Below are 27,334 nucleotides of genomic sequence, written 5' to 3' on the forward strand. Positions count from 1 at the left end.
TTATCAGCAGTGTGAAAACGGGCTAATAAACCACCGTTCCGCAAAATCCGCACTCGCCAAATCTGAGTCGGCCCCCAGGCCTTAGGAAGGCGACCCCTCTCCTGGCCTCTCACCTCTCAGGTTGGCTCCTCCCAAGTGCTGCCCCCAGGCCCGGGCACCATGCCTCGACTTCCCCTCCCCCTGAGCAGTGGCTCCTTGGCCCCTCTTCTTGCCTCACAGCTCTAAAGGCTCTGTCTGCGGTGATACCTCCGAGCCTCCAACCTGGGCCACGCCGCTGAGTCGCTCATCCAACTGCCCACCAGCGTTTCTGTGAGGGGGCCCAGCAGGCATCTGAGATGCAACACATCCAAACTCTGACCCCTCCCCTGTACCACCCTGCCCTGGCCTTTCCCATCTTGGCTAGGGATACCTTTGTCCTTAAAATTGCTTAGGCCCGAAACACTGGAACTTAGACAAATTCCTCTAAAGACACAAACTGACGATCTAACAAGTAAAGAGATTGAATTAGTAATCAAAATAAGTAATCAAGATCCCCAGACACAAATGGCTTCAATGATGAATCCTATCAAACACTAAAGAATTAAAGCTGGGCCCAGTGGCTTGTGCCTGTGATCCCTGCTACTCAGGAGGCTTGAGGTGGGAAGATCAGTTGAGGGCAGGAGTTGGAGACCAGCCTGGATGATACAGTGAACCCCTATCTTCAAGAAAAAAAAAACAAAACAATTGTTCACAAACTCTTTCAAAAAATAAAAAAAAAAATAGAAGAAGAAGGAATATTTCCAATTCATTTGATGAGGCCAGTAGGACCCTGATACCGAAACCAGACACGGACACCACAAAACTTTAGTGTCTATGATGCATATGGATAAAAAAATCACTCAGCCAAATGGTGTTAAACTGAATCCAGGAAGAGAGATACTCCATGAACAACTGGAATTTATCTTCTGACTGCAGGGGATAAATATCTTTTCAATATCTGAAAGTCAGTTAATGCAACACACCACATTACCAGAATAAGGAAAAAACCCCCACGATCATCTCAATGGATACGGAAAAATCATTTGACCAAATCCCACACCTTTTCATGATAAACACACTCAACAAAGTAGGAATAGAAGGGAACTTCCTCAGCCGGGCACAGTGGCTCACGCCTGTAATTCCAGCACTTTGGGAGGCCGAGGCAGGTGGATTACCGGAGTTCAGGAGTTCAAGACCAGCCTGACCAACACAGTAAAACCCTGTCTCTACTGAAAATACAGAATTAGCTGGGCATGGTGGCATGCACTTGTAATCCCAGCTACTCGGGAGGCTGAGGCAGGAGAATCGCTTGAACCTGAGAGGCAGAGGTTGCAGTAAGCCAAGATCATGCCACTGCACTCCAGCCTGGGCAAAAAGAGCAAAACTGTCTAAAAAAAAAAAAAGGGTACTCCCTCAACCTGATAAAACCAATTTTTTTTGTTGTTTTTTTTGAGACAATGTCTTACTCTGTCACCCAGGCTGGAGTGCAGTGGCACAATCTCGACTCACTGCAACCTCTGCCTCATGAATTCAAGTAATTCTCCTGTCTCAGCCTCTTCAGTAGCTGGGATTACAGGCACCCACCTCTATGCTCGGCCAATTCTTTGTATTTTTAGTAGAGATGGGGTTTCTCCATGTTGGCCAGGCTGGTCTCGAACTCCTGACCTCAAGTGATCTGTCTGCCTCGGCCTCCCAAAGTGCTGGGATTAAAAGTGTGAGCCACTGTGCCCAGCTTGATAAAACCTATTTTTGAAGCACCCACAGCTATCATACCCAATGGTGAAAGACTGGATGCCTTCTCCTGAGATCAGGAGCAAGACAAGGAGGTCCACTCTTGCTGCTTCTATTCAATATTTCACCGGAGGTTCTAGCCAGGGCAAGGAGGAGAAATAAAAGACATCCAGATTAGAAAGGAGGAGGTAAAATGATCTCTAATCACTGATGACATGCTTTTGTATAGAGAAAATCCCAAAGAATCCACTAAAAGACTGGAAGAACTGATAAATGGGTTTAGCAAGGTTGCAGGATACAAGATCAGTATACGAAAAGCCCTTGAAGTCACTCTTGACCCTTCTGGGTCACACTCCATATCCCATCTGTCACTGGATGGCCTCCTGCCTCCTTCCCAACACTTCCTAGTCTGTTCTTCACTCAGGAATCAGAATGATCCTTTTAAAGGGTCAGTCACATCCTTCCCTGTGCTCAGTCTTCCGACGGCCGCCCATTTCCTGCAGAGAAGGGGCCCCAGTTCTAATTGTGTGGGACCTGCCTGCATCCCTCCATACCCCTACCTCCCATTTCCCACCAGTCCCTCCTGCTCCTGCGTTCTCGACTTAGGGGTCTCTGCTGTGTTTCTTACACACCAGGCTCTCGCCCCCTGCCCAAGATGCTACTTCTGCAGACATCCTCATCCTTGACCCTGACCTCCCGCTGCCCTTTGCTTAAATAAGTGTCCTCTTCCTATGGCTTTCCTTGACCACCCCGCCCGCCCCGTGTTCTTTTCAAATGGCAGACCCAAAAAGAAACAGACAATCAGAACAGACCTATAACAAGTAAAGACAATTAGTAACCAAAAAACTACGCATCAAATCAGTCATCAAAAAAGCCCAGCCCCAAATGGCCTCAACGCTGAATTGAAGCCTGCACGTGAGTCGGTGTGTGAATGACTGCCTGGGTCCTCTGGGCGCCTGGCATTTCACACATGCTCCGCCTTTGGCATAGGGTGGCTCGTCCAGGGACAGACAGGCTGGAAGCCCCGCGCCGGGCGCCTGCTCCCTGGAAGCTCGGCCTCTCCCGGCGGCACGTGGGCAGGCTCTCCTGGGGGCAGTTCTCTATCCCGGCGGTGAGGTTCTCAGACGAAATCCTCGGAATGCAAATTCTCACGCGTTCCCGTCATTCTCAGCTCAGTGCGGGACCACGACGCAGGCTCCAGGGAAACGAAGTCTGCGCCCCTTCCGGGGGATGCGCCTGCGGGGCTGCACCTGCTTGGGCCTCAGGGGTCCAAACGCCCACCTTCCCTGGACCGGGATGGGGCCTGGAGACCGTGGCAGGTCCACCTGGTGCCAGTCCGCCGGAATGTCGCCTGCCGAGGTCGCCGCCGGCCACACCCACGCGGTCCCCAGGGCGCTGGCGAGGAGAGCTCTGTCGGCCAGGAGGCTCCGCTGTGGCTGAGGTGGGGACCAGCCAGGCCAGAAGAGGAGGCACGGCGCGGACTGAGGGCGGCTCCGGGCTCTGACGGGTCCCTGCCGCGAACCCACTCCGCCCACCCCGCCCCGCCTACCCCGCGCCCCGCGCGGAGGCCTCGGAGCAGCAGAACAGGCACGGACAGGGCCGGGTCCTACTGCGCCTGCGGAAGGGGGCGGGGCGGGGCGGGGCGATGCTCACTGCGCCTGCGGAAAGGGGCGGGGCGGGCACAGGCCGGCGGTTGCTACCTACTGCGCTTGCGGAAAGGGGCGGGGCTGGCGAGAGCTGGGAGCGGAGCTTGGGGCGGGGCCAGAGGCGGGGTGGCGGGCGGTGCCTACTGCGCCTGTGCGAGGCCGCGGCGGTGAGCGCGCTCCCGCTTCTTGGCCGCCGCCTCGGCTGCCGCTGTCGCCGCCACCGCTCACCCGGGGCTGCGCACGCGCCGCCGCCGCCCCCGGCCCGCGCCCGCCCCCGCCCCCGTCCCCGTCCCCGTCCGGGTCCCCGGCCCGCGCCCTCCCTTCGCCGCCTCGCTGAGCCGCGGGCTCGGCGCCTCCTCCGCCCGGGCTCGGCGCCCGCAGCATGCAGCCATCGCGGGGGCGGCGACGGCGGCGGCTGTGAGGTGAGGCGGGGGCAGCGCTCAGGCGCCCCTCCCGGCGGGCCGGCTGCGGGGCTGGGTGGGGGCTCGGGGAGCACCGGGCCCGGCGCGGCGAGGGGCGGCGGCGCCGCCTTTGTTGCGGCCGGGCCGCCGCCTCAGCCCTTTGTCTGCAGATGGTGGACGCGGGCGGCCGCGCCGCTGCCGAGGGCTGGAGGAAGATGGAGGCCCCGCCGGACGGCGCCGCCGACCTCGTGCCCCTGGACCGCTACGACGCGGCGCGCGCCAAGATCGCCGCCAACCTGCAGTGGATCTGCGCCAAGGCCTACGGCCGAGGTGGGCCGGGCGGGGTACGGGGGTCGGGGGCCGGGGCCGGGGCCGGGGCCGGGGCCGGGGGACGCGGTCGGGGTCGGGGTCCGCGCGCCGCGCCTTTGTGCCGCGTCCGCACAGGGTCGGGACTGGGCCGTCTCCGAGGTCCCGGCGGCGCCCGGGCAACGGGGAGCGTGGGGACGCGGTCACCTGGCGAGTGGGCGTCCCCGCGGCGCGGGGCGGCGTGGGTCGGGGCTTCCGCTCCTGTTCGGGAGTGCCCCGAGCCTCCTATTGGCGGTGGAGAGGAGCCGCCCGGTCCTGGGCGCGGGAGGGACCGCGGGGACCCGGGCCGCCGTGTGAGGCGCCGCTTCCCAGCGCGCCGGGCACCGTCTAGTGCCGGACCTGTGATTCCAAGCCTTTTGCTTGTTATGAGTTTTGATACTTAAAGTCATCAGCTGTTGGATTCCCCAACTCGAAATTGGGTATTCCGCGGATCGTGCTTAATCCTAATGATCCCCTCCGGTTAATTCCTGTTTGGAAGAACTAGGTAACCTTGTTACGGAGTCCAGTTTGTTAGGCCCTAATGTGCTTAGCGGATTAAGACGCTCCTGTTTGGTGCCCTGGGAACAGGACGGCCCTAGTGATTCTCTTAAGTGGCTGACTTCTCTGTTAATTTCAGGTGCTTTGTTTCAGGTACAAAATTAAGATAACCCTTGTGTAATCCTCTTTTCATTTGAAGCATTCTAAAAAAAATTGCCTTTATTCTGGTGAAAAATTACCCTTTTTAGAGTAAGACTAAAGGAGACAGAACCCTTCCAGAGAAGAGTTCAGGTGACCAGTTTGGAAAACGCTGAGCAGGCGTTGCCCTTTTTGACGGTGGCCTGTGCCTCAGCTAGACTCGAGTTAGTCATAAGGACAAACACGTTTTATCAGTTTTAGGGATTAAATCCACAGCCTTATTTCGAACTGGTGTTTGTACTGTGCAGGGAGTCACTGGGAAAGAGTTTTTCCTTTGACAGTTTTCAGTTTTACAGTGCTTGTTTGCTGGCTCAGTGGAACCTTACTTTGACTTTTTGTGTTGTAATGATGGAGAAACACTGCCACATCCATGACTTCACATGGTTTTTTGAGAACGGAATTGGTAAGATGTGTATATAAAATTTGAGTCAGGTGTCAAGAATCGCCCGAGAGCGGACACCTGGCTATCACTGCTGCCTGCCTGGGCTCACCTGCCTCGCACCTCGTGTCGGTCACTGTTTTGCTTTTCTTTGTATTTTGCTGTATGTGCTCACACCGCTAACTCTACTTTGTTCACACCTTTACCAGTGATGTCTCTTTCTGAGACTGGCTTTTGTAATTCCATTATTCCACGTTAGGTTCTTAGGTTCTTCCCGACTTCATCGTCACGTCTCTGCATTCTTTTCCACTGCTGTGGAGCGTCTCACCGAGGCCTGTCCACCGCAGCTGCTTGTGGGTGCTGGCTGGGCTCCCGTGGTTGCTGGGGGGCCCAGCGCATTCTTGGCCGTGGCTCCTGGGGTCCATGCACAAGGTTTTACTCCTGCTTGTGTTTTTAAGATTTTCTATGTGGAGAGGGCTGAGGGCTCAGGTAGCGGTTGTTAGACTAATTGCTGTAAAAAGAACTTTCATGGTTTGCTTTCCAATTTCTTTAGCAAGGTGCCTGCATTTTTATTTCCTTGCATTTAGCGTTGGCATTCGGCATGGGATTTGTCAGCTATTCAGAAAGAAATATGCGTCCCTCTGTGGTAGTATTGGCTTCGTCTCGTTTCAGTTCCAGTACCGGATCACTTTTTAATACTTGTTGACTCATCAGATGATGAATTCAGAATCTGATACTAAAATGGGCTTTCGGGTTTTGGAATTATTAAAAAGGTGGGACATTTAAAGAAAAGAAACAGGAGCAGGAGCTGGAGAAGACTGGATATCATCTTAGGGTCTGAGACCAGAGTGCTCCTTACTGGTGGGCAACAGTGCCTTCGTACATCAGACCTCTATTTGAGGCGGTCTGGTTTCTACTAATTTTTGCCGAGACAGAGGGCATTTACATTCTGTACCTTACTTCACAAGGAAGCATATGTAATTGCAAAAAAAAAAAAAGTTTTAAGCGTGTGTGGTGGTTTATACTTGTTTTATTTATTTTTTGAAATGGAGCCTTGCTCTGTTGCCCAGGCTGGAGTGCAGAGGCACGATCTTGGCTCACTGCAGCCTCTGCCTCCTGGGTTCCAGTGATTCTTCTGTCTCAGCCTCCTGAGTAGCTGGCATTACAGGTGCATGCCACCACGCCAGGCTAATTTTTGTATTTTCAGTAGAGACAGGGTTTCACCATGTTGGCCAGGCTGCTGTTGAACTCCTTACCTCAGGCGATCCATCCACCTCGGCCTCCAAAGTGTTGGGATTACAGGCATGAGCCACCACACCCAGCTGGTGGTTTATGCTTGTAATTCCAGTGACTTGGAGGCAAAGGTGGGAAGGTCACTTGAGTCCAGGAGGTTGAGACGGGGTCTGCCTATGTTTCCCAGGCTGATCTCCAACTCCTGGGCTCCATTGATCCTCCTGCTTCAGCTTCCTGTGTAATTTTTCTTTTTTCTTTTCTTTTCTTTTTTTTGAGATGGAGACTTGCTATGTTGCCCAGGCTGGAGTGCAGTGGCTCAATCTCAGCTCACCACAAGCTTCCTTTCCTAGGTTCAAGTGATTCTCCTGCCTCAGCCTCCCAAGTAGCTGGGATTACAGGCTTGCTCCACCACGCCCTGCTCATTTTTGTATTTTTAGTAGAGATGGGGTTTCACCACGTTGGTTAGGCTGGTCTTGAACCATTGACCTTGTGATCTGCCCGCCTCGGCGTCCCAGAGTGCTGGGATTATAGGTGTGAGCTACTGCGCCCAGCTGTAATTTTCTTTTTTTGTGGGGGACAGAGTCTTGCACTGTTGGCCAGGCTGGAGTGCAGTGGTGTGACCTCGGCTCATTGCAGCCTCTGCTTCCCAGGCTCAAGTGATCTTCCTGCCTCAGCATCCTGAGTAGTTGGGACTACAGGCATACCACCATTCCTGGTTAATTTTTGTATTTTTTTGTATAGATGGAGTTTTTCTTTAAAAAATTTTTATTTTTGTAAAAATGGGGTCTTACTATTTGCCCAGGCTAGTTTCAAACTCCTGGGCTCAGGTGGTCTGCTCGCCTTGGCCTCCCAAAGTGCTTGAATTACAGGTGTGAGGCACCATGCTTGGCCTTCCTGTGTAAAACTGTAAAAATGGAGAATCTTTGCTTAAATTTACAGATTTGAGAGACCCCAATTCAGATGACCGAAAGACTTGCTTCACCTCTCCTTACGTGACTTATGTTGTTGTAAGGAGGCACAGCCTGGGTGTGAGATTCGCTGCTACCCAGCGTGGCTGTGTCTTGTAAGAGACTGAGTGGGGGAGGGTTTGGTAGGATAGTGTGGGTGTCCCCCGCAACAGTTCTTCTAATCCAGTGTCTCCATGGACTTCTCCAGCTTAGTTTTCAGTTAATCAGACATGCTTCTTTCAATATGGATGCTTTAATCGGAAATCACTTTTGGGGGTATGATGGTGAAAGTGGCTTAAATATTTAACTTGTTATAGGATTGCTCATTAGATGCTAAATAAAGCCCATCTTCGATTTGTGTAAAGATGGAAAGCATGCCGAAACTCCAGGGCTGCCTGCTGTCTTGCTTTGCATTTGCCTTTGGAGATTCATGGTGTCTTTGGGGCCACCAGTCTGCCATTGTAGTAAGCGGGTAGGCTCAGGAGAGCTTGCCCTTGGCGAGGCCTTGTGGCATATGGCTGTGCAGAAACACTTCCTCCAGTTTCATTCTTCTCTGGGGCCACAGCCAAGAATTGTGGGCTGTCTTGGGCTTTTATTTTTAGATCCCCCTGCCTTTCTTTTGGTAACTCTTACTTCATTGACAGTGTTTTCATTATTTTTTTAGGAATAATGTATTGGACATGTTGAAAATTGTTCACTTAAAAATGTCTATAAGAAGACACAGAACCTGCTTAGTCACCGTGTTTTGTGGTGATGTTTGAGTGAAATTTGTAATAAATTGGTAAGAGAAGTTTCGAGGGGTGGCTTAAGTTCCATTTATTTTACAGCGTAGCATGCTGGTCTAGAGCAGTGCAGTCCTGGCTTTGATCTCGTCCACTGTGCATTTTATACGTGCCCTTAGGAAACTCGGAGGTATCTGGGCCTTGGTTTCAGGGGACAGTGTGGAGAGCAAGTTTTTATTATCTCTCATGGACAGTGTTAAAAAACAACTCAGGGAAGGTACTAGCATGCGCTCAACTATTTGCAAGGATGTTGCCGTGTAGCTCATTGGAAGCCAAGTTTTCTCTTTGTGCAGAGCTGAGCTGCCCTGAACCCTAGGGCACTGGATGGGAGCTCAGGGTTCAGGAGTTCATCCCGTGGCTTTACTGACAGCACATGGCCTGCCCAGAGGCACACTGTTGGGAGGAATGGTCAGGTCCCTCCTCCTTGTTCTCTCACTCTTGCTAGAGTAATTTAAACTATTGATTTGGAAACCGTGTTATGGAATAAGAAGTCAGTGTGAGGGTGCTGTGGCCTGTGAAGCCTGGGTTTTAGTCCCCATCTCAGGGACCAGCTGTTTCATTATATAGACAACAGGAAGAGTTGCAGTTTGCTTACTTGATAGTATGAGCAAATCCCCTTTATAATCAACTCCAGAGGGTCGCCATATTGTTTCATCATAGTGACTTTTGGTTAAAATGAAATCTGTGCTCAGAACCCCTTTCCAGCTCCAGACTGACTGTGAAACCATGGTGTCTCTTCCTCCCTGAGGAGGGCAGCAGTGGCTGGAGTCTTGGTGTAAAGAGCCTGCTCTTGATGGCAGCACACTTGTGAGCACATTGCCACATTTCTGAAAGTGATGACTTGTTCAGATTATTGGTTTATGAGTTTAGATTGTATACTCATATCATCTTTGGTTGTTCTTGACAAGGGATTTGGGTGTTTTTGAGATGGGGGTTACAGAGCGTCTTCAAATGCTTCTGAGCACCTGCTAGGTGGTACTAGATACTGTGGGAGTTGCTGGTTGGTGCAGCTAGCATGACCTTTCCTCTGCAGAGGTGTCCTGAGAACCACCTGCTGCCTAGTTATGTGTGTGTCTCTGTGAGGCCAGGGGTTATGGTTGTCCCACTTACTGCTGTGTCCACAGTACGGAGTGCTCAAATACTTGTTGAATGCTTAGCCCCCAAGAGCAGAGGGAGGGTGGCTGGCTGCAGCCCTGTGCAGAGGAGAGGTGTCTTTGGGTATACTGAGTAGATTAACCTTGTTGAGGCAGAGGATTTGTGGACTGGAATAGTAAGTGATTAGTTTGGAAAATAGTCTGGGGCCAGGTTGTTTACAGTGCTCAGTTTGGCTGGGGATTTCTTTGATGATGTGTTCCTGGAAGCGATTTTAAATAGGAGGAGAGCGAGCCTGGGAAGATGTTTTTAGCAGGTCGGAGTGGGTAGAGGCCATAGACAGGTGTACTGCTGTCTGAGAGCTGATGTCATTAAGCTTGAAATGCCAAAGACTTGCCTGTTCATCTTTTCATGTTTTTGAGACATGGTCTTGCTCTGTTGCCCAGGCTGGAGTGCAGTGGCATGATCACAGCTTACTGCAGCCTTGACCTCAAGTGATCCTTCCACCTCGGCCTCCAAAGTAGCTAGGACCACAGCTAGGACCATAGGCCTGCACCTCCAGGTCCGGTTAATTAATTAATTATTAGTTTTTGTAGGGGTGGAGTTTCCCTGTGTTCCCCAGGCTGGTTTCAAACTCCTGGGCTCAAGGAGTGCTCCCACCTTGGCCTCCCAGAGTGTGTGAGTGAGTCAATTTACTGTGCCCATGGACTTGCCTGTCTGTCTGGAGAGGGAATAGGAAGGGTAGATGGAGCCAACAGATTTAAAAGCTGAATGCATGGAGCTGGACTGGCTGACAGTGGGTGTGGGAAGTGGCCAAGAGTGAGTTATGATTAGCTGGACTGTCATGGGGAGCCCAGATATGGGAACAGTGGTGTCCTTGACAGAAATATTTACAGTCATTATTTTGTAACATTTTTCTACTTTCATAACTTTGTTATCACTGTAGAAAAGATCTTTAATGCTGAGCACGATGGCTCACGCCTGTAATCCCTGCACTTTGGGAGGCTGAAGTGGGTGGATCACTTGAGGTCAGGAGATTGAGACCAGCTTGGCCAACATATAGCGAAACCCCTTCTCTACTAAAAATACAAAAATTAGCTGGGCATGGTGGTGTGTGCTTGTAATTCCAGCTACTCAGGAGGCTGAGGTAGGAGAATCGCTTAAACCCGGGAGCGAGATTACACCACTGCAATTCAGCCTGGGCGACAGAGTGAGACCCTCTCTCTTGGGGGCTGAGTGTGGTGGCTCACACCTGAAATCTCAGCACTTTGGGAGGCTGAGGTGGGAGCATTGTTTGGGGCAACAGAGTGAGACTCTGTCTCTACAAAGAATGTAAAAAGTAACTGGGCATGGTGGTGCATGCCTGTGGTCCCAGTTACTTGGGAGGCTGAGGTGGGAGGATCACTTGAGTCCAGGAGATTGAGGCCGCAGTGAGCCATAATTGTGACACTGCACTTCAGCCTGGGTGACAGAGCAAGATCCTGTCTCAAAAAAATTAAACTCACATGAGTTCAGTTGGGCATTACATTGTGAACTGTGGGGCCTTTAGTATCCTCTTCAGGCCTCCTGTAGCGATGAAAGTGTCTGCATATACAGAGACCGATAATGACAGGCTGAGGAGCCTGGCACTGTAAAGGGCAATGCTACTGGCAGAACAGGGGAGGGGTACAGTAAGGGAGACTCCCCTGAGGGAATCTGGGTTGTTCCATTAGAGTGAAAACTGCCTGAGAACCAGATGGAGGTAAGGGAATGAATTAAGAGAAGCAAGGACAATAGGGGAAGTGGAGGGGAGTGTGTGATGTGCACACAGTGTGGGAAAGGCTGGTGGCCTCATGCTGGTAGTGGCCGCAGAGTTGGAAGGTGAAATTAGACTGGAAAAAGTGCTGAGGCCAGAGCTTAGAATGCTTTAGGTGACGGATTGATTGGGGATTTGCTCTGTGGGAATTGGGGAACCACTGAAGGTTTCTGAGGAGGGGAGAGAGGTATGAAATCTGAGCTTTTCAGAGAAGTCCCTACTAGGGTACAATGGTTAATGCCATTGTAAGGTATGAAGCAAAGACTTTTGTTTTAGACCTTTTTTTTTTTTGTTTTTTTTTAAATAGAGACAAGTTCTGCCAGGGCTGGTCTCGAACTCCTGGGCTCAAGATATCCTCCTGCCTTGGCCTCCCAAAGTGCTGGGTTATAGATGTGAGCCACCTTTGAGAGAACCATTTTTATCAAGGTGTGATTTGTATGTGGTAAAGCACACAGGTTTTAAGAGTTTTGTTTGAAGAATCTAAATCGTTGTGACCACAACCACAATTAAGACAGAGCACTAATTTACACTCCCACCAACAGTGTAAAAGTGTTCCTGTTTCTCCACATCCTCTCCAGCGTCCGTTGTCTCCAGATTTTTTAATGATCACCATTCTAACTGGTGTGAGATGGTATCTCAATGTAGTTTTGATTTGCATTTTTCTAATGGCCAGTGATGATGAGCATTTTTCATGTGTTTGTTGGCCTCATGTATGTCTTCTTTTGTAAAATGTATCTTCATGTCCTTCGCCCACTTTTGAATGGGCTTGTTTTTTTCTTCTGTATCTGTTTTAGTTCTTTGTAGATTCTGGATATTAGCCCTTTGTCAGATGGGTAGATTGCAAAAATTTTTTCCCATTCTGTTGATTGCCGATTCACTCTAGACTGGACAGGGAAAATGTGGCTCATATACACTGTGGAATACTACGCAGCCATAAAAAACGATGAGTTCATGTCTTTTGTAGAGACATGGATAAACCTGGAAACCATCGTTCTCAGCAAACTGACACAAGAACAGAAAATCAGACACCACATGTTCTCACTTATAGTTGGGTGTTGAACAATGAGAACACATGGACACAGGGAGGGGAGCATCACACACTGGGGTCTGTCGGGGGGGAAATAGGGGAGGGACAGTGGGGGATGGGGAGTTGGGGGGAGAGAGCATGGGGAGAAATGCCAGATATAGGTGATGGGGAAGAAGGCAGCAAATCACACTGCAATGTGTGTACCTATGCAACAGTCTTGCATGTTCTTCACATGTACCCCAAGACCTGAAATGCAATTAAAAAAAAAAAGATAAAGAGCATTCTTATTACCTCCTGAGTTTCCCTCGGGCCCCTCCCCAGTGGGACCCACCCAGGGCTTCACTGCCCTGGTCTGTTACTGCAGATGAGTTTCCTGTGTGCGTCTAATCTGACTTCTTTGACTTAGCGTAGTATTTTTGAAATTTATTCATATTCTGTAGATCTTTTTTGCTTAGTAATAATATTCCATAGTATGACTAGCTCACGTTTTATATCTCCGTTCATCTGTTGGTGATTATTTGGGGGCATTTCCAGCTTTTGGCTATTATGAATAAAGCTTCTGTGAACATTATGTGGACAGATGTTTTCATTTATCTTAAACAGCTGTGCTTGGGATTACTGGGTAATAATAAGATACATATGTGTAACTTTCTAAGAAAGTGCCCAGTTGTTTTCCAAAGGGACTTACTTATTTTGGCCAGCAGCCTACGTGAGTTCCAGTTGCTTTGTGTCCTTGCCAACACTTGATGAGGTCAGTCTTCTTGATTTTAGTTATTTAAGTGGGTGGGTTATATCTCACCATGGTTTTAGTATTCATTTCTCTGATGACTAATGATAAGCATTTTTATATGCTTATTGGCCATTTGGGTATCTTTTTCTATGAGGTATCTTAAAATCCTAGGCTAATTAAAAAAAATTTAGTTTTGAGATAATTGGTGTATGTATCTTTTTTCTTTAAACAATTTTTATTTTTGTAGAAATGGGATCCACTAGCCTGTGGCCCAGGCTAGTTTTGAACTCCTGGACTGAAGTGATTCTTCCACCTCAGCCTCCCAAGGTGCTAGGATTACAGGCGGGAGCCACCATGCCTGGCCAGTTGGAGACAATTGTATATTAGCATGCATTTTAAAGAAATACTATACAGAGATCCTTGGTACCCTTTACTCAGTTTCCCTGATGGCAACTTCTTCTAAAACTATAGCATAATATTACACTAGGATATTGACATTTATCTAATCCAGGTACAGATCATTCCATCCCACAAGGACCTCTTCTGTTGCCCTTTTCTAGCCATACCTGCCTCGCTCCCTTCTGCTTCCTTTGGGTTTATTTTGGTCTTCTTTTTCTAGTTTCTTGAGCTAGGAACTCTTATTATTGGTTTAAGACCTTTCCTCTTTTCTAATATAAGCCTCTAGTGCTATAAATTTCCCACTTAGTAGTGCCGTAGCTGCATCTCACATATATGTGGTATTTTCATTTTCATTCAGTTCTAGGTATGTTTTAAACAATTTCCTTTGATAACTACTTTGACTCAATGTCTTAGTCCATTTGGGCTGCTATAACAAAATTTAGTAGTCTCCTCTTACCAGTAACCTTGTGTCAGCTGTGGCCTGAATATGTTACATGGAAAATTCTGGAAATAATTCATGAGTTTTAAATCTCATGCTGTTCTGAGTAGCATGGTGAAGTCTCACGCCATCTTGCCTGGTACCATGACTCATCCCTTTGTCCAGCGTGTCCACACTGTATATGCTGCCCTCCTAAGTCATTGGTATCTTCTGTTCCGGACGTCGCACCATGGACAACGTCATGGCTTGGTGATATAGGATCTCCCCAAGCAGATAGTCCTCTCTCTAACCTGTTGTCAGAAGGTTGGGAGTAGCCTAAAGCTAGGTCACTGCTACACCTGTGTACTCCACCTACTTCATCTCATCATGTAGGCATTTTCTCATCTCACATCCTCCTAAGAAGTGTGTTTTGAGGGCCAGGCGTGGTGGCTCACACTTGTCATCCAAGCACTTTGGGAGGCTGAGGTGGGAGGATTGCTTGAGTTTAGGAATTTGAGACCATCTGGGCAACACAGCAAGACCTAGTCTCTACCTTAGGAATTGGCTGGGCGTGGTGGCTGTGTGCCTGTAGTCTCAGCTACTCAGGAGGCTGAGGTAGGAGGATTGTTTGAGAATTTGAGGTTACAGTGAGCTATAATTGTACCACTCTACTCCAGCTTGGGCATCAGAGTGAGACCTTGCCTCAAAAAAGATTTTGTGTTTTGGAAAGTATAGTACTCAGCCCTATATAAATATATTTTATTTCAGGAATCCACTGAGGGTCTCGCAACTTATCCCTTGGGGATAAGAAGGGACTGCTGTACCTTTGAGTAATTTATAAATGACAGATTTATTGTTCACAGTTCTGGAGGCTAAGAATTCCAAGATTAAGGTGCTGACAGATTTAGTGTCTGGTGAGGGCCTGTTCCTCATAGATTGCACATTCTGGGTGTCCTCATATAGCAGAAGGGGGCGGGCTCCCCCAAGCCTCCTTAGTCTCGTTCATGAGGGTGGAGCTCTCATGACCTAATCCCCCCCGAAAGGCCCCACCTCTTAACACTACCACAGTGAGGATTAGGTTTCAGCATGAATTTTGGAGGGATACAAAGCATTCAGACCATAGCACTCCTCAGTGATTTCAAACTATAATTTTCAAGTGTTCACAGAGATTTTCCTATTTTGTCTTATTATTTCCCATATGATTTCATTAAGGTAAGATAACAGTTTGATTTCTATTCTTTTTTTTTTCCTTTTTGTCATCTAAGATGCATGGCACATGTATTACATGATTTCTTTTCTTTTGTACTTGTTAAAGTTTGTTTTATGGCCTAGGAAATGGTCTATTTTAGTGAATATTTCATGGGCATTTGGAAAAAAGATGAGTATTCTGCTGTTATTTGGTGGAGTGTTCTGTCAGTTGCATTCTGCTGGTTGGTTGTGTTCTGATTTATCTCTTTGTTGATTTATGTCTGGTGATTCTGTCTAGGGGGCGTTGAAGGCCCTGACTCTACTTGTAGGTTTCTCTGTGTCTCTTTCTAGCTATGTCAATATTTTTCATGTACTTTGAGGCCCTTATAGTTAGATGTATAAACTTTTAGAATTTTAAGGTCTTTCTGGTAGATTGATCCTTTTATCATTATATAATGTCCCTTTTTGCCTCTCATAATTTTTTTTACTTTATTAATGTAGTTGTGCTTTATTTTTTAAAAAGTGTTGCTGGGCGGGGTTGGGGGTGGGAATAAAAAAAGAAAAAAGAGTATGTTCGTGGGATATCTTTTTCCCTCCTTTTAGTTTTTACCTTTGAATTTGAAGTGTATTTCTGTTAAGAGCGTGTAATGATGTCGTGTTTTTTAATCTACTCTATTCCAGTCTGTTTTGATTGGTGTAAAGTATTTACGTTTATTAATAACATTATATTGTTAACAATTACTATTGATATATTAGGAGTTGAGTCTGACATTTTATTGTTTTCTGTTTTCTCTGTTTCTTGTTCCTTAACTGGCTCTTCTTGACTTCTTAACTGGCTAATTGACTATTTTTAAGGATTTTATCTAGATTTATTTATATTGTTTTTGGGTATATCTCTTTGTATAATTTCTTAGTGATTGCTCTGGGTATCACAGTATACTTATGTGACTTAGAATAGTTTACTGATATCGCAGTTTTACCGTTTTGAGTGAGATGTAGAAATCTTTTTTTCCATTTAGCTGCCCTTACTCTCCCCACTTTTAAATATCACTGTCTTGATTATCTGACGGTGTTATAATTTTTGTCATAGTATATCATTTAAAAAACTCACAAGGAGGGTAGTCATTACTTACATCTCTCCATTATTTTTTCTTCCTGATCCTCCAAGATTCCTTCTTTTGTTATTTTCTTGCTGTTTGGACAGCTTCCTTTAGCCATTCTTTAAGGTTTGACAGATTTTATTTTCTTTCACCAGAGAATGTCTTGATTTTCCTCTTCATTTGTTTAAGGATAGTCTTGCTGGATATGGAATTTGTGGTTGAGTGACAGTTCTTTTCCTTCAGTACTTGAAAAATGTGTGCCACTTTCCTCTGGCCTCCATAGCTTCAGATGAGAAATCACTGTCATTGGAGTTGGTGTTCTCCCGTATGTATCATGCCATTCCCCTCTGGCTGCTTCAAAATATTTTGTCTTTAGTTTTAGAAGTTTAGTCATGATGTGTCCTGGTGTGGATTTCTTTAGGTTTATCTTATTTGGAGTTCACTCAGTTTCTTAAAACATTTCATTCATTTGTATCGTTCAGCATGTTTGGGAAGATTTTATCTTTTTCAGTTGCTCTTTCTGCTCTTCCATCTGGGCTCTCGTGTTAGAACCCTTGGATCTCTAGTGCCTCTTCTCCCGTAGGTCTCAAAGGCCCTGCTCTTCTTTTCTCCTTTGTATTTTCTGCCTGGTGTTCAGATTGGGTAAATTCTGTTGCTCTGACCTCAAGTTCAATGATTCTGTCTTCTGTGATCTCAACTCTATTGCTGAGCCTATCTAGTGAGTTTTAAAATGTCTGTTACTATATTTTTTAGTTCTTTATTTGGCTGTCTTTACTGAAATTTTCTAGTTTTGTTTCAGGAGAATTTGTGATTACTTGGGAGTGATTTCATGCTAGTTGCTTTAAAATCCTTCTCAGATAGTTCCAGCATTTGATTTATCTTGGTGTTTGTGCCGGTTCATCATCGTCTGATTAAAGTAGTCATTTCCGATGGCTTCCTGATCATTTTGGCTGTTTTGTTAGGAAACTCTGGATTTTGCTTTATTTTAGCAGTAGTCACCCTGTTGAGGTGTAGCATGCAGGCCTGTCCTACTTCTGTGACTGTGGTTCTGGTGATAGTCTGACCTTCCTAGCCTCTGTGGTGCTATTTTAGTCGCTTGACTTACCTCCTCCCCTGGAGCTCTCATGGGTCCCTGCTGATGTTGCTCGAGGGAAGAAGGAGCTTCCCAGGCTGGGCAGCATGCTGCCTCTGGATGGACAGAGGAGTGTCTGTGCACAGGACCAAGAGCTTCCCAGGCTGGTTGTTTTGTCAGACTACCCCTGCCTCTGAGGGGTGGAACGTTTCACCTTTACCGCTGGGTGCATGGAGTGTGGCTCCCTGTGCTGGTGTCCACCACTCCCCTCAGCTGCATGGCTTCGCTTAGTGGGCAGAGGAGTCTTAGGACAGTGGGGAAAGAGAGTTTGCTGGTGATGGTGGTCCCACTGCAGGATTTCCTGGGTGCAAGGTGTGTCTGGTTTGCGGGAGTGGTGTCTCAGGCGCACCCGTTGGGGAAGGAGTGCTTCTGGGCTGGGTGATCTCTTGCTGATGTTCCTACCTTGTTAGTAGGGCTTGGGCTCGCCTTGCAAGGTAGGTGGGACTCCTGCTTCATCCAGGGCAGAATGAGTGTACCTAGGTTGTGCCTGTTGCTAGGCAGGGAGTCAGGAAGCATTGGACCTGAGTCACCTCCTGTTGGGTGGGGGGGTCATAAGAATACCCTGTTGCTGTGTTGGTCCGCCAGTCCTGGGGCCCTAAGCCCCAGTTTACGTTCCTCTTCCACCTTTCAGAGTCCTCCTTTCTCTCTTGGGTTCTTTCCGGGTTTATGGTTGTGTTTAGAGGAGAGGAGCAGGGAGAGGCAAGTCTATGCCATTTTCTCCTGGCCAGAAATTCCTTCTGGCTCCTTGAAAAATCTTCCCTTTGTCTTTGGATTTCATCAGTATTACTGTGAATTCTTTAGTCGGTGGTTGTCTTTTTTTTGTTTGTTTTGAATCTTGCTGGCATTTTCTGGTGTTTCTTGAGACTGTTGTTTCATGAATTTTACAAGTATTGCAAGATTCTCATCCATTACGTGTTTAACTACTGTTTTTGCCCATTTTTTTCTCTCCTTCTTGGGCCTCCAGTTACATTTCAGTGGCACAGTGTCTATTATTTATCTTCTCTAGTATAATTTCCATTCTTCTGTCTCATTGTTCTTCATTCAAGATGCTTTAATTCTCTCATCTGTATCTAATCTGCTGTTCATTGGTCCATTGTATAAAGTTAAATTTAGTATGTTTTTGTGTTCTGTATTCTCCCCTCCCCTCCTTTCCCCCTTTCCTCCTCTCCCCTGCCCTCCTCTCCTCACCCCTCCTTTCCCCTCCCTCCCTTTCTTCCCCCTCCCTCCCTTTCTTCCCTCCACTCCTTTTCTCTTTTCCCCTCCCTTTCTCCCTTCCCCTCCCCCTTTTCTTCTTTCAACCAGATCTCATTCTGTCTCCCAGGCTGAAGTGCAGTGGCACAGTCATGGCTCACTGTAGAACTCCTGCGCTCAAGTGATCCTCTCGCCTCGGCTTCCTGAGGGGCAGGGACAATAGGCAGGTTCTACTTTGCCCACCTAATTTTTAAAACTTTTTGGTAGAGATAGGGTCTCACTGTGTTGCCTAGGCTGGTCTCAAACTCCTGAACTCACCAAACGATCCTCCTACGTTGGCCTCTCAAAGTTTTGAGGTTATAGATGTGAGCCACTGTGCCCAGCCTAGAATTTCTGATTTGTTCTTTTGAAAAATTTACTTGTAGAGATCGGGTCTTGCTATGTTGCCCAGGCTGGTCTCCTGGGCTCAAATGGTCCGCCTGCCTTAGCTTTCCAAAGTGCTGGGATTCAGGTGTGAGCCACCACACCCAGCCTATTTTGTTCTTTTTCTAATCTTGTCAGATTCTTTTTTCTTCTTTTGATTTTATGTAATTTCCACTTTTCTGCCAAAAATTTCAATTGTTTGCAGCATGGTAGCTTAAAGTCTATGGCTGGTACCTTAAGTTGTAGGGTCCTGTGGGCCTGTGTCGTCACATTTGGGTTTTAGCAGTTTCTTATGGAGTGTCTGCACATGGTTTTCTTTGAGTTTATTCTGTTTGGGGTTTTCTAGGCTTCCTGAGCCTGTAAATTGGTGTCTTTCACCAGATTTGGGTCATCTTTATTCATATACTTTTGGCACCAATCTTTCCTCTACTGATGCAAGTGTTGGAACTTTTGATGGTGTCTCATAGTCCTTGAAGGCTTGTCATTGTATCACATCAGTTTCTTCTCTCTGTTTGAAGAATCAGATTGGATTGTTTCTGTTGATCTCCTTTCAGATACACTGACTTCCTCTTTCATCGCCATTCTTCTGTTGAGCCCATCCAGTGAATGTTTTTTTTGTAGTCAGCTATTTAATTAGGTTCTTAAGACATTTAGAACACCAATTTGTGAGAATAAATTCCACTTGTCAGGGCAAACACAGATCGCAGGTAGCCCTGGAGCTGAGGAATAGCTTTGATTTTTGGTAAGATTTGAGTCCACAGCTTTCTGATCAATCTTGCGCTGCTTTGTGATCTCGTATTTCTCTTTTCCTGTGTTGAGGATCTCACCTTCCTGGTGTCTGGGTGTCCGCAGCTGCAGCTGCTTGAAGTAAGCGTCAGTAAGATGTTTTGGGATTTTTATATCGCTGATAATCAATTTTGGTTGAGGTGTCAATGACCGATTTCCGGTGTGTTCTTTGTAGAGGAATTCGATCGAGGACCAGAGGCGGAGTCACAGGTAACAACCTATTAGCCAGCTGCTTCAGGAGAACCGCCCTCTTGCCTTGGTGGCATCCATTGAGGATGATCAGAGCGACCCGGGGGTAATGCTGGCTTGCAGTTTTCTCACGTGCTGACTGAAGCATTTTTTGCCAAGGCACATCTTCAGTAGGATGATAGCTAGACATTTTGTGAAGTTTGACCACCCAGGGACTGCCGTTCCTGTCACCACCAACTGGTTTTGTCACAGTTGCAAGAACCTTCTCCTTTTTCTTTTCAACCTTGGATTTAGTGGCTGAGTACTTTCTCTTTTACATGGCCTTTCTGGAATATGTGGGATCGAGAATACTTGCCAGTTCCTCTGACAAGGACAGGATTGCGGCTGCAATGGGCCTTCCCCTTCCTAGGCTTTTAGCCTTGAGGTTACCCTTTTTCACCTTGCCACCAGCATCAGCCTTCTTGGCTTTGGGTTTCTTTTCTTTAGTATCCGGCTTCTCGGCTTCTTCACCCGCCATCTTGCAAGATGCGAAAGAGCCATCCAGTGAATTTTATGTTGTTGTTTGTACTTTTTAGTTCTGAATTTTCGTTCTAGTTTTTAATTTCTCTTCTGAGAACTTCTGTCTTCTCATGTATTTTAAGAGTGTGTAGCTTTACCTCATGGAACTTATAATAGCTGCTTTAAAGTCTTTGATAACTAACATCTGGGTCATTTTGGGGTTGGCCTCTGTTGGTTGTCTTTTCCCTTGAAAATTGGTCACATTTTCCTGGTTCTTTGTTGAATAATTATGGATTGGCCTCTGGACATTTTGAACATCATGCTGTGAGACTGGTTTCTGGGTCCTGGTAAAGTTCTTTGGATAATGTTGATTTTGTTTTGCAGCTGGGTTGCAATAAACCCCGTTGGGTTCAGCCCAGGAGTCTGTTTTGCCATCACGGGTGGTGGCTGCAGTGTTGATTTGGCTCTCACAGCCTTTGCCTGTGGGCCCGGGCCTGCCCCAGGCACCCGCACAGCTCAGGAGTAGGCCCGGATCGTGCAGGCTCATGTGCATCTCTGGAGATCCCTCTCCAAGTCTCCTTTTGTGGATTCCCTCCACACTTTCTGGCTCCCAGGAACTCCTGTTCCTCAGCCTCTGCCCAGAAAGATGGGGCTTCCCTGTTTCCGCTGCTGTGCCGTCACTGCACAGCTCTGTGACTGTGACCGGCCTCGTCAGGCTAGGAGAGAGAAGTGGGAGCCCTCAGGATTTCCGCTCCAGCTTCTAGGAGCCCATTCTCCTGGTCCTCTGGCCAGAGAAAGACAGTGTTTCTCTCAGAGCCTGGCTGTCTCTGCCTGCTGCCCGGTTCTGTGACTGGGGCTGCCCTCGGGTCCAGCCAGGACAGCAAAGAGAAAACAAACCTGAGGAGTCCCCTGTTTAGGATTCCTCCTTCAGAATGTACCCTCCTCCCCAGCGTGCCTGCTGCGGCTGACTTTCCAGAGTCCTTAGGTAGGTTTTTTTTTTTTTTTAATTGTTACAGGAAAGGGGTCCCAATCCAGACCCCAAGAGAGGGTGCTTGGATCTTACGAAGGAAAGAATTCAGGGCGAGTCCATAAAGTGAAAGCAAGTTTTTTTTTTTTTGCTGCATTTTAGGTTTTGGGGTTAGCTGTAGTCAGCGGGAGAGAGGGGCTGTCCTGGACCGACTTCATCTTGGTAGGCCTCGGAAGTCTGGGAGCCTGCTTTGTTGTTTCTGCTGGCTTTTGTTCATGATGTCTTGTCATTTTGCTTATCTGACCACTGTATGTGAAAGATTTTGGAAATAATCTGAGGCCTCAGATGTCATATCTTCCCACGGGAAGTGTCTGTCGGCTTTCAGCAGTCCCTTGGAGACAGGAACAGATCTGGTCACCCTACCCAAGGCCCTGGTGGAGGTGCTTCACACATACAGTCCACACCTGCAGGAGGCCTCACACACCACAACTCACACATACAGAGGCACCACACACACTCCACACCTGCGGGAGACTCTACATGCACAATTCTCACACACACAGGCTCCACACACACAGTCCACACCTGCGGGAGACTCCACATGCACAACTCACACACACCCACAGAGGCTCCACACACACGGTCCACACCTGCGGGAGACTCCACACGCACAACTCACACCCACAGAGGCTCCACACACACAATCCACACCTGCGGGAGGCTCCACACGCACAGCTCACACCCACAGAAGCTCCACACCCACAATCCACACCTGTGGGAGACTCCACACGCACAACTCACACACACCCACAGAGGCTCCACACACACAATCCACACCTGCGGGAGACTCCACACACACAACTCACACTCACCCACAGAGGCTCTACACACACACTCCACACATGCGGGAGACTCCACACGCACAATTCACACACACACCCACAGAGGCTCCACACACACAGTCCACACCTGCGGGAGACTCCACATGCACAACTCACACACACCCACAGAGGCTCCACACACACAATCCACACCTGCGGGAGACTCCACATGCACAACTCACACCCACAGAGGCTCCACACACACGCTCCACACCTGCGGGAGACTCCATACGCACAACTCACACACACACCCACAGAGGCTCCACACACACAATCCACACCTGCGGGAGACTCCACACGCACAACTCACACACACACTCACAGAGGTTCCACACACACAGTCCACACCTGTGGGAGACTCCACACACACAACTCACACCCACAGTGACAGAGGCTCCACACACACACAATCCACACCTTTGGGAGACTCCACACACAAAACTCACACAGCGACAGAGGCTCCACACACACAATCCACACCTGCAGGAGACTCCACACACACAACTCACACACACACCGACAGAGGCTCCACACACACAATCCACACCTGCGGGAGACTCCACACGCACAATTCACATACACCCACAGAGGCTCCACACACACAGTCCACACCTGTGGGAGACTCCACACACACAACTCACACCCACAGCAACAGAGGCTCCACACACACAGTCCACACCTGCGGGAGACTCCACACGCACAACTCACACCCACACCGACAGAGGTTCCACACACACAATCCACACCTGCGGGAGACTCCACACGCACAATTCACACCCACACCGACAGAGGTTCCACACACACAATCCACACCTGCGGGAGACTCCACACGCACAATTCACACTCACACCGACAGAGGTTCCACACACACAATCCACACCTGCGGGAGACTCCACACGCCCAATTCACATACACCCACAGAGGCTCCACACACACAGTCCACACCTGTGGGAGACTCCACACACACAACTCACACCCACAGCGACAGAGGCTCCACACACACAGTCCACACCTGCGGGAGACTCCACACGCACAATTCACATGCACACCCACAGAGGCTCCACACACACAGTCCACACCTGCGGGAGACTCCTCACGCCCAATTCACATGCACACCCACAGAGGCTCCACACACACAATCCACACCTGCGGGAGACTCCGCACGCACAACTCACACTCACAGAGGCGTCACACACACAACTCACACACAGAGGCCATGTTTTAGTCTCCCTGAGGCTGGGCTGCTTCAAGTTTGCTCCTGTGCCTGGGAGCAGCCCTTCAGGTTGCCTACCCAGAGTGTATGGTGGGCGCCATTGGGCAGGCCCTGGAGTCCGGATTTTGTCCTTAGAAAAGGTGTGGTGCCAGAAACTCAGCCCGCCATTGTTACCACCTCTCCTGGCACGAACAGCTAGTCCCAGATGCCCTTGGGGAAAGCGCTGCCCTGGGCGGGTTCTCTGGATTGTGTCTTCTCTCTGAACTTGCCCTGGCGATTCCTCACCACCTGGTTGGTTGTCCAGAGCCTCCCACAGGTGTGGATTGTGTGTGTAGAGGCTCTGTGGGTGTGCACTGTGTGTGTGGAGCCTCTGTGTGTGAATTGTGTGTATGGAGCCTCTGGGTGTGAGATGTGTGTGGAGCCTCTGTGTGTGTGAGTTGTGTGTGTGGAGCCTCTGTGGGTGTGAGATGTGCGTGGAGCCTGTGTGTGTGTGGAGTCTCCCGCAGGTGTAGATTGTGTGTGTGGAGCCTCTGTGGGTGTGCGCTGTGTGCGTGGAGCCTCCCATAGGTCTGGAGTGTGTGCAGAGCTGCTGTGTGTGGGTACTGTGTGTGTGTGCGCTGTGTGTGTGGTGTCTCTGTGTGTGAGTTGTGTGTGTGGCGCCTCCTGCAGGTATGGATTGTGTATGTGGAGCCTCTGTGGGTGTGAGATGTGTGTGGAGCCTGTGTGTGTGTGAGTTGTGTGTGTGGAGTCTCCCACAGGTGTGGATTGTGTGTGTGGAGCCTCTGTGGGTGTGTGCTGTGTGTGTGGAGCCTCCCACAGGTCTGGATTGTGTGCAGAGCTGCTGTGTGTGTGTATTGTGTGTGTGTGCGCTGTGTGTGTGGTGTCTCTGTGTGTGAGTTGTGTGTGTGGAGCCTCCTACAGGTATGGATTGTGTGTGTGGAGGCTCTGTGGGTGTGAGCTGTGTGTGTGGAGGGTCCTGCAGGTGTGAGTTGTGTGTGCAGAGCCTCCGTGGTTGGGGGTTGTATGTGCAGAGCCTCTGTGGGTGTGCGCCGTGTGCACTGCCCTCCTGTGTCTGCCACGGGGCTTGCGGGCCTAGGCGGGATCCACCGTGCCTGGAAGGAGGCTCCCTCCCACCCTGCCCCAGGGACCCACCTGCTCCTTTGCTCACGTTTGCTCTGTGCTCCCTTTGCAGGCTCAGGCTGTGTGGTTTGTGTTTCGGTTGCAGTGGCTGTGCACTTTGGGGGCCTTGAGATTTCTTTGTGAGCTTGGGGGAGTGAGCTGAGGGTGGGAGCTTATGGGGAGAGGGCCTGATGCCAGTGCCCCTCCTGCTGGGTTTCTGAGGTGTGAATGAGGACGGCTGGGCGTTAGGTGCAGAGCCTCTGGCCTTACAGTTTGTGCTCTGCTCTTCCCATCCCTTGCCGTCCCGTGGCCTCTCAGAAGAGCTCAGGGGAAGGAGGAGGAGGGGCTACAACGGTTGCCCCTTAGTGTCTGCCTGCCGGCCCAGTGGGGTCACTGTCACTGTGCTCATGAGATGGTCCAGGGCGGCTGCGGGGAGGGGGGGCTCTGCGGCCCCTACAGCCTTTCCTCACCAGTGTGTGGCCTCTGCTCTGGGCTCGGTCTTTCTCCACCCTGGGGCTTGTCTTTCCTGGGAGTTCTCTGAGTTTCTGGGAGTGTTTTCCTTTCCTTTGGGCTTCTGTTTGTGCTTCTTGGAGCATTGTTTCACCGTTGCTTTCAGTTCTTGTCTGTGGTCCCAACCTTGGGAGCGTCGGGTGGGCATCTGTTGGTTGCCTTTTCTCCTGGGAGTTGGAGGTTTTCCTGGGGGTCTTTCTTTTTTGTTAAGGAGCTTTGGGTTGTGTGTTGGGCGTTGGAATATCGTATTTGGAGGCCGTGGGTCCTGTTGGAATCCTGGAGGATGTTGATTTTGGTTCGTTCTACCAGGTAGTCCACCCAGTTACCTTGAGACCACAGGCCCTGGCCCGCCTTCTGGGGGTTGAGTTGGTGAGCGTTTTGTTTTGGGTCTTTGTCCTGCTGCCCTGGTGGGGCTGTGGGCTGTGGTTCTCACAGTGCTTGCTGTGCCGTTGTAGTTGCTTCAGGAGCAGTCAGGATGTGACACAGATTTATGGGGTCTCTCTGTCCAGCCCCAGTTTTGGAACCCTTTCCCCCCTTGAGGGTTCTCAAGGGTCTCCCTTCCTTGCCTTCTGGCTGGAAGCTGAGTCTGCACCTGAGCCTCCCGTGGCACGGCTGGGCCAGCGCCTTGTGGGGTGCATGCTTGTCTGTGTGCCTGGCGCTCTGCTGTTGAGGTGCGGTTTGTTACCGGTGGTCCCTGGGTGGGGGTCAGGTGGATTTGGCCCTGCGGGAGCCATCACATCAGCTTTTCTTACCCTTGTGTCTGGCCTCTCCAGGATGGAGCTGGGGCATGGGATGTAGTGGTTTAGAATTAGGAGACCGCTGGCCGCTTTTACCTCGAGTTGGAATTATTTCTGTTAGCTCCTTATGTCTGAACAGGAAGAGTATCCACATCTTCCAGGTGGAGACTTTCACAGCTGCGTTTGGGGCCTCTGCAGAGGTGACTCTCACTCAGTGTCAAATGCTGATAGCCAGGCTGCCCACAGGGACATTCTGGGTTAGTTGGTCTTGCCTCCCAGGTGGCTCAGATGAGCAGCAGGGCAGAGATTCGCTGTCCTTCGTGTCTCGGGGCTGTGCCTGGCACTGCAGTAGCTTGGTCTCTTCTGGGACTGAGTTGGAGGCTGTGCAAGTAGCTGGCTTTAGGTTGGGCTGTGGCACCTGCTAGAGGGGTCTCTGCCTTGTGCCACCTGCCAGAGGGGTCTCTGCCTTGTGCCACCATGGAAGAGCTGGTGGTTGGTGTGGATGGCTCCCCCCATCCCCCAGCCCTGCACAGGTGTTGCGGGAGGGCTGCAGTTGACACATGGCTGCTTCCTGGCTGGCCCTTTCATCCTCATCATAATAATAGCAACAGAAGGAATAACCGCTGAGACTCCTGGTGCATCCATGGAGCTTAGGCTCAGCAGGCACAGGGCAGGAGATGGACCCTTCCATTGTTTGTAACGGACAGGTAGCGGCCAAGGTTCAGAGACGCCCAGTAAGCGGCCGAGCTGGGACTCTGGGCCAGGTGGCTGTTCTGGGCCCTGCCCTTGGGAGACCCCAGCGCTCTGACTGCTGCTCACTGTCAGCTGTCACCCCTCTGAGTTCCTCCTGCACTTAGTGTTGACCCCACTTCCACTGCAAACTGCTCGGAGTCTTCTGACCCCTTCCCAGGGCCTTTTGTGCGGCCCCTGCCGAGGCCTGCAGCCACTGCACATGCGCTGCTCATGGTTACTGACGTAGCAGTCTGAGGAGTGACAGTGCCGCCACGCTGACGGTGCCGTTGCTGGCTCTGTCTCCAGTCTCGCGGGCCCTGCCCCGCCGTGTCCTTGTTTGACCTTCACTCTGCCCCCTGTTGCCGCGCTTCTCCTCACTTCCTCCAGGCTGGGTCCTCCTACTCACAGACGCCCCTGCCTCCTGCTTTACACAGACAAACCGTGGATGCTGATGGGCCGCCCACCTCTTCCCTGCGTCTGTACCCTGACCCAGTGAAAGATTGCCCCAGCTGGGCCCTGTGTCCCTCCCCTCCACCGCCCGAGGGGCCTCCTTCCTCAGGAGCAGCCCTCGTCTTCAGCCTCTCGCGTCGATTGGGTTTTCTCTCATCAACATTTCTCTAGTCCTTAAAACACGCATCTTTTTTGACCACACTTCTCCCTCAGAGCAGCGGCATAGTTCGCACTGTCCTCACTTTCTTACTTCTGTGCCTGCGGCTGTCTCTTAGCCAGTCCTCAGAATGCTCTTCCCAAGTCTGCCAGCTGAGTCTGGCAGGCTCTGTGGTCTTCTGTGGTCTTCATGCATGCATCCTTCTCAGCCTTCCTTGGTGCTCGCTCCCTCTTTGAAACCTTCTCCTCCTCTGGCCTCGTTAACACCATGTTCGTGCCCCGCCCTGCTGCTCACTTGTCTGTTTCCTTGGCTTCTCTCCTGATATCTGTCCTCTGGGCTTGCTGTCCTCAGGTTGCCTTGATCAGCTTCTGCTCCCACCGCACCCGGCTTTCACTGGATGACTGGTTCCCTGGGCATTGATG

At 49.8% G+C, this 27,334-nt stretch overlaps 1 protein-coding gene across 2 annotated transcripts in view; it reads left to right on the forward strand.

Annotated features, from left to right (window-relative positions):
- The first annotated feature begins 3,966 nt into the window (after nt 1-3,966).
- The window catches only part of CAMSAP1 (calmodulin regulated spectrin associated protein 1), a 94,004-nt gene continuing 70,636 nt past the window's right edge, over nt 3,967-27,334 (forward strand). The window contains exon 1 of one of the 2 annotated variants that reach the window (XM_021671437.2): nt 3,967-4,126. In XM_021671437.2, coding sequence (XP_021527112.2) covers nt 3,967-4,126 — 160 coding nt within the window. Of the gene's footprint in view, nt 4,127-5,086; nt 5,241-27,334 lie in introns of those variants that run through there. The other variant, XM_012445205.3, reaches the window with a different exon arrangement.

The sequence above is a fragment of the Aotus nancymaae genome, unplaced genomic scaffold (genome assembly GCF_030222135.1).
Source record: "Aotus nancymaae isolate 86718 unplaced genomic scaffold, 86718_ANA_hifiasm-v0.15.2.pri h1tg000063l, whole genome shotgun sequence".
Lineage (NCBI taxonomy): Eukaryota > Metazoa > Chordata > Mammalia > Primates > Aotidae > Aotus > Aotus nancymaae.